Source organism: Phalacrocorax aristotelis, chromosome Z, assembly GCF_949628215.1.
Source record: "Phalacrocorax aristotelis chromosome Z, bGulAri2.1, whole genome shotgun sequence".
NCBI classification, from domain to species: domain Eukaryota; kingdom Metazoa; phylum Chordata; class Aves; order Suliformes; family Phalacrocoracidae; genus Phalacrocorax; species Phalacrocorax aristotelis.
The window spans coordinates 52,051,635-52,067,468 of NC_134311.1; the positions used below are offsets into that span (position 1 = coordinate 52,051,635).

General features: G+C 35.4%; 1 protein-coding gene across 4 annotated transcripts in view; it reads left to right on the top strand.

Moving 5' to 3' along the window:
• The window catches only part of RFX3 (regulatory factor X3), a 131,887-nt gene that overhangs the window by 82,640 nt on the left and 33,413 nt on the right, over window positions 1-15,834 (top strand). For all 4 annotated transcript variants that reach the window (XM_075078543.1, XM_075078542.1, XM_075078541.1 and 1 more), the window contains exon 4: window positions 8,464-8,722. In XM_075078543.1, the coding sequence (XP_074934644.1) occupies window positions 8,464-8,722 (259 nt within the window). The remainder of the gene's footprint in view (window positions 1-8,463; window positions 8,723-15,834) is intronic.

Consider the following 15,834-nt stretch of genomic DNA (forward strand, 5'->3'; position numbering starts at 1 on the left):
AGAAAGCAGGGCCTTCTGGCTGCAGTCCTCGTGGCAAATGCATGGAAAGGTGCAGCAGCTGTAGTTATTATTTAAAGAAAGTAATGAAATTTCATTCGTGTGTTTAATAAAACTAGATAAGTATTTTTTTCCAAAGGAATGAGGAGAAGCAGAGGACGGAGAGTAACATTGTCTCCTTTTGCTGCTCGTTTACCCTCTTTTCTGCAAATTTTTGTGCATTTCCTGTTTCCCTGAACATGCTTTTCCATCATCAAGTTCCTTTCTCCAATACACAAGCTTAGAAACATAGAAAGAATAATCTAGGTTTGATAGGACCTCTGGAGGTTACCTAGTCTAATCCCTGACTTGGAGAAGCACCAGCTTTGAAGTTGTCTCAGACATCAACATAAGACTGTGTTGCTTGGGAAGGAGTTTCTCTGCCTTTTCTTTTCATTTACCTACCTCTTGCCATTTTTGCTGTTACTGGCTTCAGGAAAAAATAAGATGTAGAAAGCTTTATTTTCTGCAGGTACAGACAATTGTTGATGGTAATCCAAAAGTGATTCAAAAGAGGAATATTATTTGGATCAGAGACTTCTGATGTTAACACTGGTCATCTCTACTAGCATATTTTGCTTAATTCACTTTTCACATACTGTCTTGTCTGTTTTCTTCTCACCTGTAAATCTTAAACAATGTATCTTATATGCATTAGATTTCCCTGTTGTACTGGTTTTGGCTGGGATAGAGTTCATTTTTCTTCGTAGTAGCTGGTATGGGGCTATGTTTTGGACTTGTGCTACAAACGATGTTGATAACACAGGGATGTTTTAGTTACTGCTGAGCAGGACTTACACAGAGTCAGGGCCTTTTCTCCTTCTCACTCCACCCCACCAGCGAGAGGCTGAGGGTGCACAAGAAGTTTAGAGGGGACGCAGCTGGGACAGCTGACCCCAACTGACCAAGAAGAAGGAAGTGGGGGATGTTTGGAGTGATGGTGTTAGTCTTCCCAAGTAACTGTTAACGCGTGATGGAGCCCTGCTTTCCTGGAGATGGCTGAACACCTGCCTGCCCATGGGAAGCAGTGAATGAATTCATTGTTTTGCTTTGCTTGTGTGCGCGGCTTTTGCTTTAATTACTAAACTGTCTACCTCTGTGCATGAGTTTTCTCACTTTTACCCATCTGATTTTCCCCCCATCCCACCAGAGGAGGAGCAAGCAAGTGGCTGTAAGGACTTAGTTGCCAGCTGGGGTTAAATCACGACAGTCTTTTTTGGCACTGTGGGACTGTTATCCCTAGCTGTGGTGTGAAGCAGTTTTTCACATCTTTTCCTCTGACTGACCCAAGTGCTATGGCATGAGCTATCTCCCATGGGACTGATGTGCTAAGCCACCAAAGCCTCACAGTCCAGTAAACCCAGTGGTCCCTTTCCTCCACCTGGCCAGAGGCAGGGCCCTTTTGTGCCTGGTCATAGTATTCATTACTTGATTTTTGTAACTGCAAAAGCAAAACTGGTCTTTAACATGTACGACATCAAAGGGAACATGGCAAATATTAGGGATATGTTTCCACCCCTGGGGCAGTCGATTCCAGGTGTACTGGACACCCTCCAAGTGAAAGCAAACTGTGGCCTGCACTCTGCTGCCAGAGGGATTGAGGAAAACGTATTAGCATTAGCAATTGAGGTGTACCACTTGTCTGCCTTTGACTGCAGTTTGTATCGAAGTTCTAGCGTGTCCCATACAGCAGCGCTTGGTGGAGTGACTTCATTAAAACCACGATAGTCCACTATCACAAAAGAGGTCATTCTAAATAAGCTATTGTTCACGTTTCTCCTTTCATGTCTCCCTTTTAAGTTCTTATGTGAGCTGTTCGTGCATGCACATTTGGCAGTGTATGACATGTGTACCACATGACTGCTTACAGTCCTTGAAAAGAACAGAACTGGATGTTACTAACTGGTTCGTACAAGCCTTCAGGTTTCCATTATTTTATTGTCTTTCTGTGTCAGAATCCCTTTGTCAGTTTCTGCAAAATCAGCCAATGGGGTATAAAAGACTTCCTTAACGCAATAAGAAAGCTGTCTTTAGCAGGTGAGTCTAATCCAGATTATCTTTCCCTCCTACAGAAGAAGAATTTACTCAAGTTGTTGTGAACAACAACATTGTGACCAGCTAGTTTGTTGTTCAATACTTTTAGGAACATTAACCTTTCTAAAGATTATGGTTTCATTCATGCAGAATGGGACCAGTCTGTGTTACTACTCAGAATTTTTAAAGACTATATATTGTGAAACATGTTTTCTTTTATGCTTTTATAGTCCAGTTAAGAATAGAAAAATGAAATTTATGTTCATTAAAGTTATTGAATATACTTATTACATATTATAATGCTATTTATTTGATAGGTGGAGAACAGGGCTCTAGTTACTGTCGGCTAGCTTCCTTCAGAGATTCCTTCAGAGATTGGAGAATCATTTTTCTATTTGCTGTTTTTATTGTTGCCTAAGTTTTATGGTTAAAAAAATATATATTTGTTTCTCCTCTTCTTGTTTTGCCACTGGATTAGCTTGATCAGAGCTAGTGTAGAAGCAATGTGGGAGTGACATTTTGGAATTTTCAGAAGTGAACAAAAAGCTCATCTTATCCAGAAACAAATCTGGCATAGACTGTTTCGAGTGCTGCTGTGACAGAAAACACAGAGGCCAGCCTCTCTTGTGTTAAATATTTAGGCAAGTGTTCAGACTGCAGTTCATCTCTTCCTGTTCTTCATACTGAAGTCTGTGAAAGATGAGCCTGTGGATACTGAGAGATTCACAGAAGCATGTTACAGCCAGTTTGTCCAGTTACTCCCACTCCAGAAATTGTCTGTTACAGTTTCAGAAAACAGGAGTGGGTTTGTAAATTATGCGATTGATGAGAGTGATCACTGGTTTGTCTTTTGGGTTGTCTTCCTATGATTGTAAGTTTGAGTTATTTTATGACTACGCTAAATCAAAATCTTAATTCAAACTCAAAATCAGATATAGGACATTTCTGTAATCTATAGAGTGACAGCACTGCTCTAGCAATGGAAAAAGAAGTCTGTAACCCATAGTTAGGGTGAAGACATTAATTCAGTGTACAGGTACCTCTGGAGTAAATGTTACAGCATTTCTGATGAAAGAATTATTCTTTATTTCAAAACAAAGCACTTACAAACTAGCACTGATTTAAGTCTATATATGATAGCAATGAAGAATGCATTTAGCATATATATGAGGGAAGGGTTACCTGATTCTTTTGATTCTAAAGGCAAGAAGTTTGTCAGGTTTCACAGTCTGTCAAGTATAACTGTTGTATTCTCATAGCACAATTCTTCCCACACACTTTGTCATGATTTTTTTACCCTTAAAAGTTATGTGGCTTTTATTAAAATTGGAGGCATAATGGTAATACAAGGGACGTAACCAACAACTTGTCATATGTGTTGGATAACATGAGAATATTTGAATTATGTTATCTACCTTTGTGTCTGGTTAATAACAATTTTGCTTGTCATGCATGTCACACTATCCTGAAAGAAAAAATGCATTGTTTTTGTTATGACATGTACAGGCTTACCTGGCAGTTTAGAATAGATAAGTAATATTATGGCTCCGCCTACATTAAGGAGCCAATTGAGTCCCCTATACTAGACATGAGCTTTGGCCTTACGTAAATTGTAATGTATTAATCAAATATAGTCATATACCTGATAATTCTGGTGTGGCAAAGAGGGGTTTAACTGCTGGGATTGTCCAAGAATTGCTATTGCTGTTGCATCCAAACCACATTCTTCACCAATTTGTTGTACTACAATTTGTGTGGTTTATGTGGGCAAAACACACCTTGTATGCAAAACCAAGAATTTACTATTACTCTAATTGAAATCTTAACTGTCAAATCGAAGAACTATTATTAATACAGTTAAAGTTGTTATATTCCTAGTATCCATACATTTTTCTCTGGCATTATGCTTACCCTTTTACTACGCCTCTGCCTACTAAGGTCAATGGCTTCCACCTGAGAAAGGGTTACAGCAAGTTACCACCATCACAGGTGTTATGCCTGGAGAATTATGGTGGAGGGGTGCTCCACTCCTACTGGGTCCACTTGCAGCTATTTTTAATATGTTTTCTAGCACAGTCTACACCTAATTTGTTCTTCATTGGTTTCTATCTCTGTATTACATGTGAATTCACTATATATGGACTGTCTTACATTTGCTGGATACTTCTTGGATACTGTCATCCAATGCTCATGATCCTCTTTGCTACATTTTTAATCTAGGGTCATGGATTGTTTATTCTACACAGAATAGCTATTTCATATTATTGCCTATTAGCTAGAGCAATGCATCAACATTTTGAGAATAGGTTTTATACTACACAGTTGTAAGAAGTTAAGTCAAAATTGAAACAGATTACGTAACATCTATCTGTTCAACAATTACTGTTACAGTTAAGCTAGAACAAGGCTCTGGACTAGCACAGACAAGTCTAGGAAGCCTGACAAGGGCAAATCTTGAGTCTTGCAGATATAGTACAAACCCTGCGATGTGTTCCGAAGAGTGGCAATACCATATTTCTTGGACTATAGGTCTGCAGCACCTCATTTAGAGCTTTGTAACTGAGGTTCCCTTATCTAACTTAAAGCTCCTGAGAATATAATTTTTTAAATAACATTATGTTAGTGTCTGTAATATAGTGCAAGATATTGCACTTAATTTGTGTGGTAATGCTGAGGCATACTGAACTTAGAAATTAGTTATTTTCTGTTTTCATTTTCTGTTTTCATGTGACAAAAAATACAATTTTATTAACGCTTTCTACCACAATTCCATGTGTTTTATTTCTAGCATTATATTTTGCAAAACGTTATAAAATGTATGTAAGCAATAAGGCATGATAGGTAATGCCTTGAACTGCTGTACCTTGCAATTCTAGTCCAACTCATGCTGGGCTCATTAATTTCCAGTGTGGGATCTCAACATTGGGCACGTGTTCTGGGCTTGCTAATTTGAATTCACACATTGTGTGAATTCATTTTGTGTGACTTGCTGTCAGGGTAAACATCATCTCGTTTGCATAGCATTCTGGAAGCTAGGATTCTGCAGCATAACTACTTAGAGTTCAAACTTATTACTAACTCTGATGAACTTTGTAATGCCACATTCTACTAAACACTGAATTTCACAGAGTTTTGATGGGACAGACTATTAGATTCTGTTGCGTACCTTGTATCTCAAGCCACAGTATATCACCAAGGTGTTCTCATAAAGACCCAAAAGACTAGTTACACTATTAGTCCCTAGATGATATTTATATGCAGCTGTTGAAGAAAAGAAGAGCTAGGAGTACTTTTACAAGCTGTGCAATGGGAAAGAACTGACTATATGCTGTGTGTCAGATTATTTTAGAAAGTATTGAATGACTGTGCTACGAGTGCTATCGAGAAATAGAAGACCACTTCCTTATTAAGTTATCCTTTTGGGGGGGTGTCTAAAGGATATAACATTGTATTTTTTTCTTTGCTACAGTTTTATGTTGAAGGGTCGTGTTATCCTATGCAATGATCTTAAAATCTTTGAGTCACAGCTTTCCAAAACAACATCTCATCCAGCTGCATTTTTAGTTTCCGTGTGAATTAGTTTGTATTTTGGTTAAGTTAAAAGGCTCTTTGCAAAGTTGAAATTATTATTGCATATAATACTAATGGTTTTATCACACTTTTAAATACGCTGTTGATCTCTATTGCTAAAAGTTTGCTTAATCATCTCCAATAATCAGGTGTTCCAGAAGAACCTGCTGATTGTTGGAACAAAGGGAATAGTGTATTTATTTTGGAGTGTTACCCTTTGGTGTACCCCAGTGATTGCTTTTGATCCATTGGTATGGAGTACTGTTATAAGCAGATGTAGGTGTTCTGATACATTCAGTCCTTACTTAAATACTATATGTGATATACATATCTAAACAAGGTAAAAGCAAACAAGCATTTCATTTTCTCTCCCTATTCCACACCAAGTCTGTGACTTAATTTTCTTGTGAAATTTTGGGCATTCTCTAGGGTTTGCATTGCTTCAAAGAACTGCCTCTTCAATTCCACTTCTGCAAGTGAGATTTGTTCTCCTGGCAACAATGGCTTTGTCCTTTTGCTCCTTTCCTTACTGATACCTGATGCTGATACCAAGTTTTTATTTTCTTTTGGGAGAAATTACATCATTCAGTCCCTTAACAGTCATTTGCTTGAACCATTTCCCCTGAGCTTCCATCACTACATTTTCCTAAATTGTCCTCAGCTGCACAGCACTGTTCACACTGTAAATGATTCTGAGACAGATGCAGCAGCAGATCTGCTAGCAGTTATCTTGCTTATCACAAGATAAACGATATCACAACAGAATCGCAAGATATCATAATGATACCTTGGCTTGATAAAACAGATTAATCGGTACCTGCACAGTACCTAAACACATACATAGGTAATTACAATACTAAGATCAACTGACTTTAACTCTGTGAAAGAAATGTTAATAGATTAACTGTCTGCTTGAGCATTAGTCCCTAAATGAACTATTTTTCTTCCTTTTCAGTAGACTGCAAGGCATTTCTTTTAGATTAATTTCTTGTACCTGATCTTGAGGCTTTGGAAACACTCAAAATAAAAAAGAAAATGTTTAAGGAAGGGTGAGAGGAAATAATGTAGTATGAGGCTTATGAAACATTTAGGATTTTGAAACTAAAGTTTTGGAGTTTCTTAAAGTCTCTGAAGAGGAAGGGAGAATCTGTTGTGGCCATAGTTAATACAGCAAAAGCTCTGACCTTGGTTGTTGTTAAGGTGCCATATGTTCTTCAGTTATTTAAAAGTAATGATTTTCTGAAGCTAAAGAAGAAATCATTATCTCTGAGTCCATTGTTTACTAATTAATCTTGTGTAAGTTTTCATAATTAAAAAAACATAACAACAAACAGTAAAATGCTATGACCTTTTCTATATCTTGATAAGAAACTAATCCCTGTCCAAATAAAGGGAAAAAAACAAGCCTGACTTAAAGTTCCTTGTTAGGTGTATTAATCACCATCTTACTGCATAAAATATAGATGCTGCTTCCTCCTTTTGTTTTGTTTTCGGACAAAAGTGTCTGAAATTTTTTTTTTTAACTCAGTTGCATGGTGGTGTGTGATTTTGTGTTTTGTTTGATCATACTAAATGAATTGAAGACTTATGCAGAGATTGGGCATCTGTTTTCTCTGAACCATGATACTTTTAAAATTTATTTACTTGGACTAAGTGCATCTCAACATATGCAACTCCAAGTTAACAGAGAACTTTGAATTTCAGAATGGTGTTGCCTGTTGATTAGATGCTTACAGATTTTTATGCTTAAATAAGAAAATTAATGCTTGGGTAAACTGACTGGTTTTTACCTTTTGACCTTTGTATTATCATGCTTGCCAAGACACAAAGCTTAGCAGTCACGAAACAAGATAAAATTTCTTAATAGACTTTTCCAAAATCAGGAATCTAGCCTTTGAAATAATGAATGCTATTAATTTAACAGTTTTGAAACAGGTTTTGAAGATGGAATTTAGTATATGGGAACAAATATGCATACAAAAACTGTAAATAGATTATAACCTATGAGGAGTTATTAAGATAACTGATTAAGAATGTGAAACATGATAGAAGGTTTAAGTAGCTGAATAGTTGGTTTGGGTAAACTGGCTAATAAGGCATGAATGTTTCATAGCTGAAAGAGATTTTTAAAATGTTACCATTGCATACCTTTAACTTCTTTCATCTTTGTGACCTTTCTACAAGTCATAGGTCTGTTTTGGTTTTATTTCTTAGATGCAGTTTCTTGTCATAACATGACTTCATGTCCAATTTTGAATTCACCCTATAAAAATAACTGCATTTCCCAAAATACCAGTGAACTTGGAATTTCAAGCTTCAGCCAAGAGCTTTAATGAATTTAAAAACAAAGGATAACATAGGATTCTTGAACGTTAGACTCTCTTGGCTGACATTTGTATGAATTGTTCGCAGTTTTGCAACATGCACAGTATACAAAATACATAATACCTGACTAAAATTAAAAATTTTATTGTGGGGTTAAAAGAAGTTAAATTGCTTTGCAAATTATTAATAATTAGATGAGCTCTTTCTGCTTGCCTCCTCAATTTTTGACATAGTTCTGTTCTATCTTCATCTTCAGGTAAAACTGACAAATTTTTCTTTAAGGTTTGGTGGATGCTTAGTTTAACATTGTCACTGAATTAGTTATTTAGTGCTTTGACTTTGAATTAAATGTTATTCTCGGGGGAGGCAGGGGTTGTTTGACAGTCTTACTTAATTTGGTTAAAGCTATTGTACATACATTTCTAGAATTATAACATTTCCCTTGGCTAAATGAACAACACAAGTAATTTGTTTTCCTTCTCTTTTCTTCTCTTGAAGCCGATCAACAACTTATCCTTACACAGAAACCCAGATGTACAGCCAAAACACTGGGGGAAATTATTTTGATACTCAAGGAAGTTCTGCACAGGTGACAACAGTGGTCTCGTCTCATAGCATGGTGGGCACTGGAGGGATTCAGATGGGTGTCACAGGAGGACAGCTCATTAGCAGCTCAGGAGGGACCTATCTGATTGGCAATTCAATGGAAAATTCTGGTCATTCAGTGACTCATACAACACGGGCCTCTCCAGCAACAGTAAGTATTTCAGACTGATGCAAAATCCTTGAGACTAGGTCCTTGAGTTTCTTCTCTATTCTTCTTCTGTCACTCAGATGATCTTCCAGACTGACGAGGTGTTTGTGACAGGATGTATAGCAATATTATGTTGTCAGAATAAGTACTACATAGTACTTTTTCTAAAATAAGTAATAAGTGTATATAAAGTGAGATACAGGAATAAGAATACTGTGAAAACTTAAACATGAAGGCAGACCTGTCCCTTGACAGCTTGCAAATATTTACGTTTCATAGGTTAAATTTTTGCATTCCAATATTCTAAAGAGTCACAATTCATTAATAGTATAAATATCAGTAATATAGTGGGTGCTTTCAGCTAGCAAGAGAGAATTCTATAACTAAGTTACAAAATAAAAGAGTATGTATTAACATTTGCCTGTATTTTACATGACTTTAGAAAAACAGTTTTGAAAAAGGCGCATTCCTCTTTCAGATTTGTTTAATAAAATAAAGACTTTAACTTGACAGTTTTCTTTTTTCTTTTAAAGTACTCTCTCCTTTTACTTATTTGGAAGGTACTTCATAGATTGGCAAGCACAGGCAAAAGAAATAGTTTTCTGTAGGCATCAGTAAGGAATAAGTCTTCTAGGTGGAATGAAATTTTAAAAGTGATGTTTCTTTAAATACTTAAATGACAATGATATTCCAGTGTTTCCCTAGTTGTTTTAAATTGTTCTACAGTTGAACACAAATATAGCCTCTTCAGAGATCATGGTAGTTTTCTCCTTAATCAAATAAAAACAAATGTGGTTTTGTGTTTTGCATGTTAAGCTGTAAGTTTTGTTTTATTCCCTGACAACAGAATTCAGTCAGTGGAAATGCTTAATTGAACCTGAAATCAAGTGAGGCTTAAATGCATCCCGTAAATACAAATGAAGAGTAGTAGACTTATTTTGAAGTTGGATGTCCTAGAATTATTTGGATGATATCAAAACTCCATGCTACATTTTGTGAATTAAAAAGTTTTGATTTTTTTTCCCAAATTTGACAAAATCTAAGGTTCATACCTTCAGCAACATTTTTCTCTTGCTTCGTGTGTCAATAAAACAGCTTCAAGTAACTTCTGTACTGCTGCATCAGCTTGCTTTTAAGAATAGAAAAAAATACTGCTAATTAAATGGCAATTATGAAATTTTTAACCCTAAAATAGTTCCCTCTTTTTTAAGGTGCTATTTATTTTGTAGAGTATAGTTCTGTAAGTATGAGACATTAGAATATGTAAGAAGTACATTTCTTGCTAAGGAAGTGGGACACAGCATGATTTTAGGTTTTAAAATTCTAGGCTCTTTGTGTGTATGATTCAGCTGAAATATTCAAGAGTCAATTGAAACACAAAAGGTTCAGCTTAAACTGTCATTTTAAAGTACCAAGTCTGTTTTAGTTTTACTAGAGGGCATAATTAAACTATGCAAAATAGAGCAATGCAATATTTTATTTGGATTGCACCTTGGATAGGTAGAGCTTGTTTCACTTGTGATCCTGATTTGATCTTTAACATCATAACTTTTTTCATTCCTTTGTAAAAAAATTCATTGGAGTCATCAAATAACATGTGTCCAGGCTGGTTTGCTAGTATAATACTCAGAAAATATTTCCCAATTTTGAATTAGTTTGGAGAATTTCCATATGGAGGAAAAGGATATAGAAATTAATGAGAAATTACTTACTAACACATGTGGTCATCACAAGCTCTCTTTACTTTTATCATAGAGGTACTAATTGTGTTTACTCTTTTTAACTGATAACTTCATTTTTGTTGTTGTTGTTATTCACCCTCATTGATCAAATCATTACCTTGTGTAAATTAATTGTATTATTGATGTTATCTGTTTCTTACACCTCTAGTTTAAGTTAAAGGAAACAAACCAGTTTTGGAATAAAAGTCAAATGTATAAAATAAGTCCATTTTATTAACCGTGTCTTAGATGAATGAAACTTAAAAATCTACTTTACTTTTCACCAGGTATGCTATTTGGCTTATACACAATTCAATAAAAGAAACTCAGAGACTTTTTAGTTTAAGTCTATCTTCACTTTATTTTCTTTATGGCTTAATATAATTCTGAGTTCTGCTTTGGGTTTAGTAAAAAGCTAATATTTTGTTTGTAACATTTAATTCTTTTTAATTTCAGTCAAACATTCATACAAGAAAGCTGTCCTGCTTAAGCTATAGCAAGCAATAGCAGTGGGTTTATAGCCAAAATATTAAGAATTGTGCATGATCAGTACTATTCCAATAGATATACAGTAGTGGTTTATGCTAGTACATATAAAGAATATTTCTTAATATGTTCTTTACTCATTTCATTTCCATTGATTTCATTGCTTCTTCCCATTATATCCTTTGCTGGCCTACTAAACTACTTCTCTACCTTCTAAAAAGGATTTTTTCCCTAAAACAGAAAGGCGTTCAGGTTATAAGACCTTCTGCATTAGATATTAGGTGGAATAAACAGGTTTCCAAAATGACCATTTTTATGTGAATATATGTGGATTGCTCAATAATAGGTTGTGATTACATTGAACCAAGAAGTAATTTACCCTAGCAGGATGTCTATTTGAAATGAATCTGCATGTTGAAACCTGTATGAAAGAGTCATCTATTTGATTTATTGGCAGCTATCATTAAAGAAGGGGCAGCATATTTAAGAGACTAACTAGAAAATTGAATTGCCATGTTAATAATGAAATCTAAATCACCTTCCATTTCTCTTTCCATATGTAAATGTTTAAGGACTATTCTTGTGATAAAACAGAATGATGTAATCAACATATTTCATAATATCACAAGGTTAAAAATTTCATAGAGTTTCTAGTAATGTGTTGTTATGTTTGTCAGCCATTGAGAGGCTCCCATCTATTAGTCTTGTTTTCTAACAAACTTTATGACTGGTCTGCAATTACAGTTGCCATTTATCAGTCATCACCAACCATAGGTCTCCACTCATGCTGTTGCAGAAATTTATCCTATTTGAATGCAAATCTAAATATGCATGAAAATAAAAGCAAAATTAATACAGATATAATTTCTCACCAAAAATTATTATTTCTGGTAGTAAGCACAGTTAAGCAAAGTAAGTAAGCAAAATTTGCTCTTAACTTTAAAGGAAGGAGGTTACCTACCCAAAATGTGTCATAATTAATGGAGGGAGAACAACAAGAACAAGAAGTAAGAAGGTCCAGTGTAAATATAATATCCTGATAATATCATTTTAGTGGAAGTATTATAATTATTTTAAGAATATAAAGTAACAAAATGTTTAAATGGTCCATTGAAGGGGGAGGGGTTATAATTTGTAAAATAGTTTGAGATTATATTTTTTTTTGTTAATCTCTTTCTTGGTAGAAGAACTGTTTCATCCTCCGTTCCCCAACTTTTCTGGTAATTTTTATTTAGCTCGATCCATCTTAGCATAAAACAAACCATTTCTGATCAAGTCGAAGATGCACCGATTTTTAGGCTACAAAGGATTATCATCCTTAACTTCAGTGGAGCACAGTGACATCTTTTGTGAAAGGTGGCATCCATTTCCAGATAAAAGAAGTCAGAGAAACCCAAACAAACAAAAAGGTTTATGTGCTATGAATTAACTGGAGGCTTGGGACATTTAGAGGATTTCTGGATCTTGTGTCTTTATAAACCTCTGCCTCCAAGACTTCCTCCTGTTTTGGTTTCTCCTTCAGAGAAGTGGAGCATCATGGCTTCTCCCTCTGTCTTCCACAGGTTTCAGTCTAGCAATGTAGCGAAAATAACTTACTTTTTTCTCCGCCCCTTTGAGTGCCTTGCTGCTCCACTGTAATGTCTAGGGTTGAGACTGTCCCCTTCTCACAAAACACATGAGGGAAAAGGAGTCAGCCACGTATACCCTGTCTGCATTCTGGCTTCACCTATGTGTACTCCTTGCTTCTCTTTTGATACAGTGTGACTTCAGCTTTCAGTCATTGGCTTTTTGTGTGTTTTCTGCATAAAAGCCCTGTAGCATCTCATAGGTTGTTTCCAGTTTTGGCAATTTAATATTTATTCTGGTATTTGTGTGTGAAAAACCAAGATATAGTGTTCTTGGAAACTCAGTTTATTCCAGTGTAGCATTCCAATTACCGATTAAAAAATATTGTAAGAAACACAATGGGTTTTTTATCATAAGATTTTAAAAATAGGTATCCTGGAATCTGTGAAAAGAATTTCTATTAATTCCTTTTATTTGAAAATGCATAATCTCGATGCAAGATGCCACTGATGTTCTTATAGCAGTCTGATTATAAAGGGCATGGAGCCATCACCTTTCTAAAGGACTGAATTTTTTTGTTTCTGATTAAATAAACATTTGATCTAAAATGGCCACTTTACCTCTCTCCAAGGCTGTCTTGCCATAAATGTTTTCACATTTGGTTTTAATAATAATCTGAACTAAACTTTCCTTTCATTTTCTCAGTTGTGATTTTCTGGTATGAGTCGATTTGTTTCCATGTGTTTTTCAGTGTTAGGTGGAAAGTGTATGTTCTAGAAGTCCTTATAAACAACTTGACAAGGGATTTTTTTTTCTTTAAGTGTTTTTACCAACTATGGCAAAAACTACCACAAAGAAAAAAAGTTAGAATCTGTCTGAAGATACATGTAATGGAGATGAGGTATACAAATAACTGAATGATCCAGGGGAGAGATGGTGAATTGGTCAGTTTGACCATATGTTTGAGAACTTCCAGCAAGGTAGATAAACATGGGCAGCAGCATGTCATCTGAAAGACTGGGATGGAGAAAGAAATCTGACCTGAACTCCAAACATATTTTATTTTTTCAGCCTACAGCTGTTAGGTGTGCTTTCCCCCCTGTATTGGCTCCATATGTTCTTTTGTAATCGTTAAGAGAACATATGTTCATTAGTCAGTATGCACACCTTATGTACGTGCAGACTAGTGGAGGTGCGTATTTGCAGCAGGTATTTTGACTAGTATCTGTTATGTGTATTAAACTTGGATGTTACATTTACAAATCAATCAACTTTAGGCAAAAAGCTTTTTTTCTAAGTTTTTAAGGTTTATCAGCATTCTTTTATGGTCAGCATATGTAAAATACCGTGCTTATTTTACATCTTTTTGTGTTCTTCTCTGTCTGCATATTTACAGTTTTTTCATTCCAACAGACTTAAAAAAACATCTTTCTTTTTATCTTCATTGTACTATTTCATTCTCTTGACCAAAATTTTATAGAACATATTTACAGGTGCTGCTACACCTTTGCCTATTATGAGGAATGCAAATCTTTTAAACTTAATTCTTCCAACTGTAAAGGCTAGACCAGAGTTCTCTTAGTGTGGTCAATTCTATTTCATTTGCAAGCTTGCAAGCTGGGCAAGCTTGTCTGCCTAACACAACCCTCTGGCATAAGTTTCAGGAAACAGTATGACATACACAAATTCTCTGTCCTGAAACAGAACTGAAAGCCACCGTAAATAATGCATGTTTTTGGCATCCTAAAAATGTTGAAGTGTCACATTTTCAAAAGCCTTGTGTCTGGTTATCCTGTAGCTTCAGGTTAGTTCGTGATGTGTATACACCTTATTTAGGTAAGCACAGTTGTCACAAGTACCCAGAATTTAGCTAACTGTACCAAGTAAATCTTTCTTGTACACATATGATGAATTAGTAATTCCTTCATAATGGAGCATGTGATGAAACTCCTTTAGAATTTCACTTCCTTTGAAGGCTAAAAGGCCAAACCTTTGGAAGTAGAAAGAAGTCGTTGTGAATGGCAGCTGCCTGTAGAGAGACAGGAACTGTTCTGAACATGATGCAACAAGGTATTGAGTTTTAGAATACCACCTACAGTTGCCTGCTTTTCTGCTGGTGGAGGGTGGTTTGCAGATGCAAACATATTAAGAAAATAAATTGTAGGATACCCAGATTAATGGCAAAACCTCAGGGCTTAAACTTCTGCAGATTGTTTTCTTTATGACCTGACCTCCTCAGAACAACTTCCTATAAATATTTTGTGTTAATTAGTTGACTTGTTAGTTAATTAGTTGAATCATGAAAAAGTACTCTTTCATTCTTCTTCCTAAGAGGAAGACAGTTTTTTTCAAAGTGGGTTTGAAATAGGTATTTGCTATGTCTGTGCTATAGACATCTGAGACTATTATGCATGATTTGTTTGTCTAGTAATATGCTAATGAACACAATGACATAAACTAGCAAGAACAGTTAATAACGTCCAAATCAGTAGGTCACATAAAGACTGAACATTGTAGGATTCTGGATGCATATAATGGGGTCAAACTGTTGAATTTTTTAATCCCAGGGAAATATCTTAATCATTAAAAACTGTGTCAGAGTATAAGGCAGTATTTTAGTTGTCAAACAAAGTAAATTGAAGAAGTTTATAGTCATAGTTTTCATAGCTATCATGCTCTAATTTAGTGTCTGCCCATGTTTATGTTAACATACAAACTGATTATCATTCCTACCAGTAGTGTAACATTTAACATGGTTTAGTTGGAGTTGCAGTGCGAGGGATAGTGTACATCTCGGTTATCATTCAGCATGTTTTAGTAAATAATGTTTTTAGTCTTGTTAAGAAAGGAATAGGACAAATGTATGACTGATCATGTATTCAAATAAATGAATGTGTAATTCTTCTTGTCATTTAGCATTTCAGATGTATATGTAGTTAGTTGTGTCTGGAACCTCTCACTGCTTATTGCTAAAAATGGAAGGGTGTCAGTCTTCCTTTTGTATTTGTGGAGAATACAATTTTAAATGTTAAAATTATTTTGATATTCTTTCCACAAATTATCATGATAAAAACCACTGCATTACCTATGTAATTAATCTCTGTATGTGCTTAAATTCTGTTTTGAATAGAGGTAAAATTATGTTGTTTGTCTAGAACATAAATAAAAGTCCCTGGCCAAAACTTAGAACTTAAAAGCTTGAAGGAACAGATCCTCCACATAAACAACTTCTACCCAGGTAGCTGTTAACTCCCCGTACACGCAGTAGTCTGTTTGACCACCCTTCAGTAAAGAAATGCTTCCTGTTGTCAAGTCTGAACCTCCCCTGGTGCAGCTTTGAAC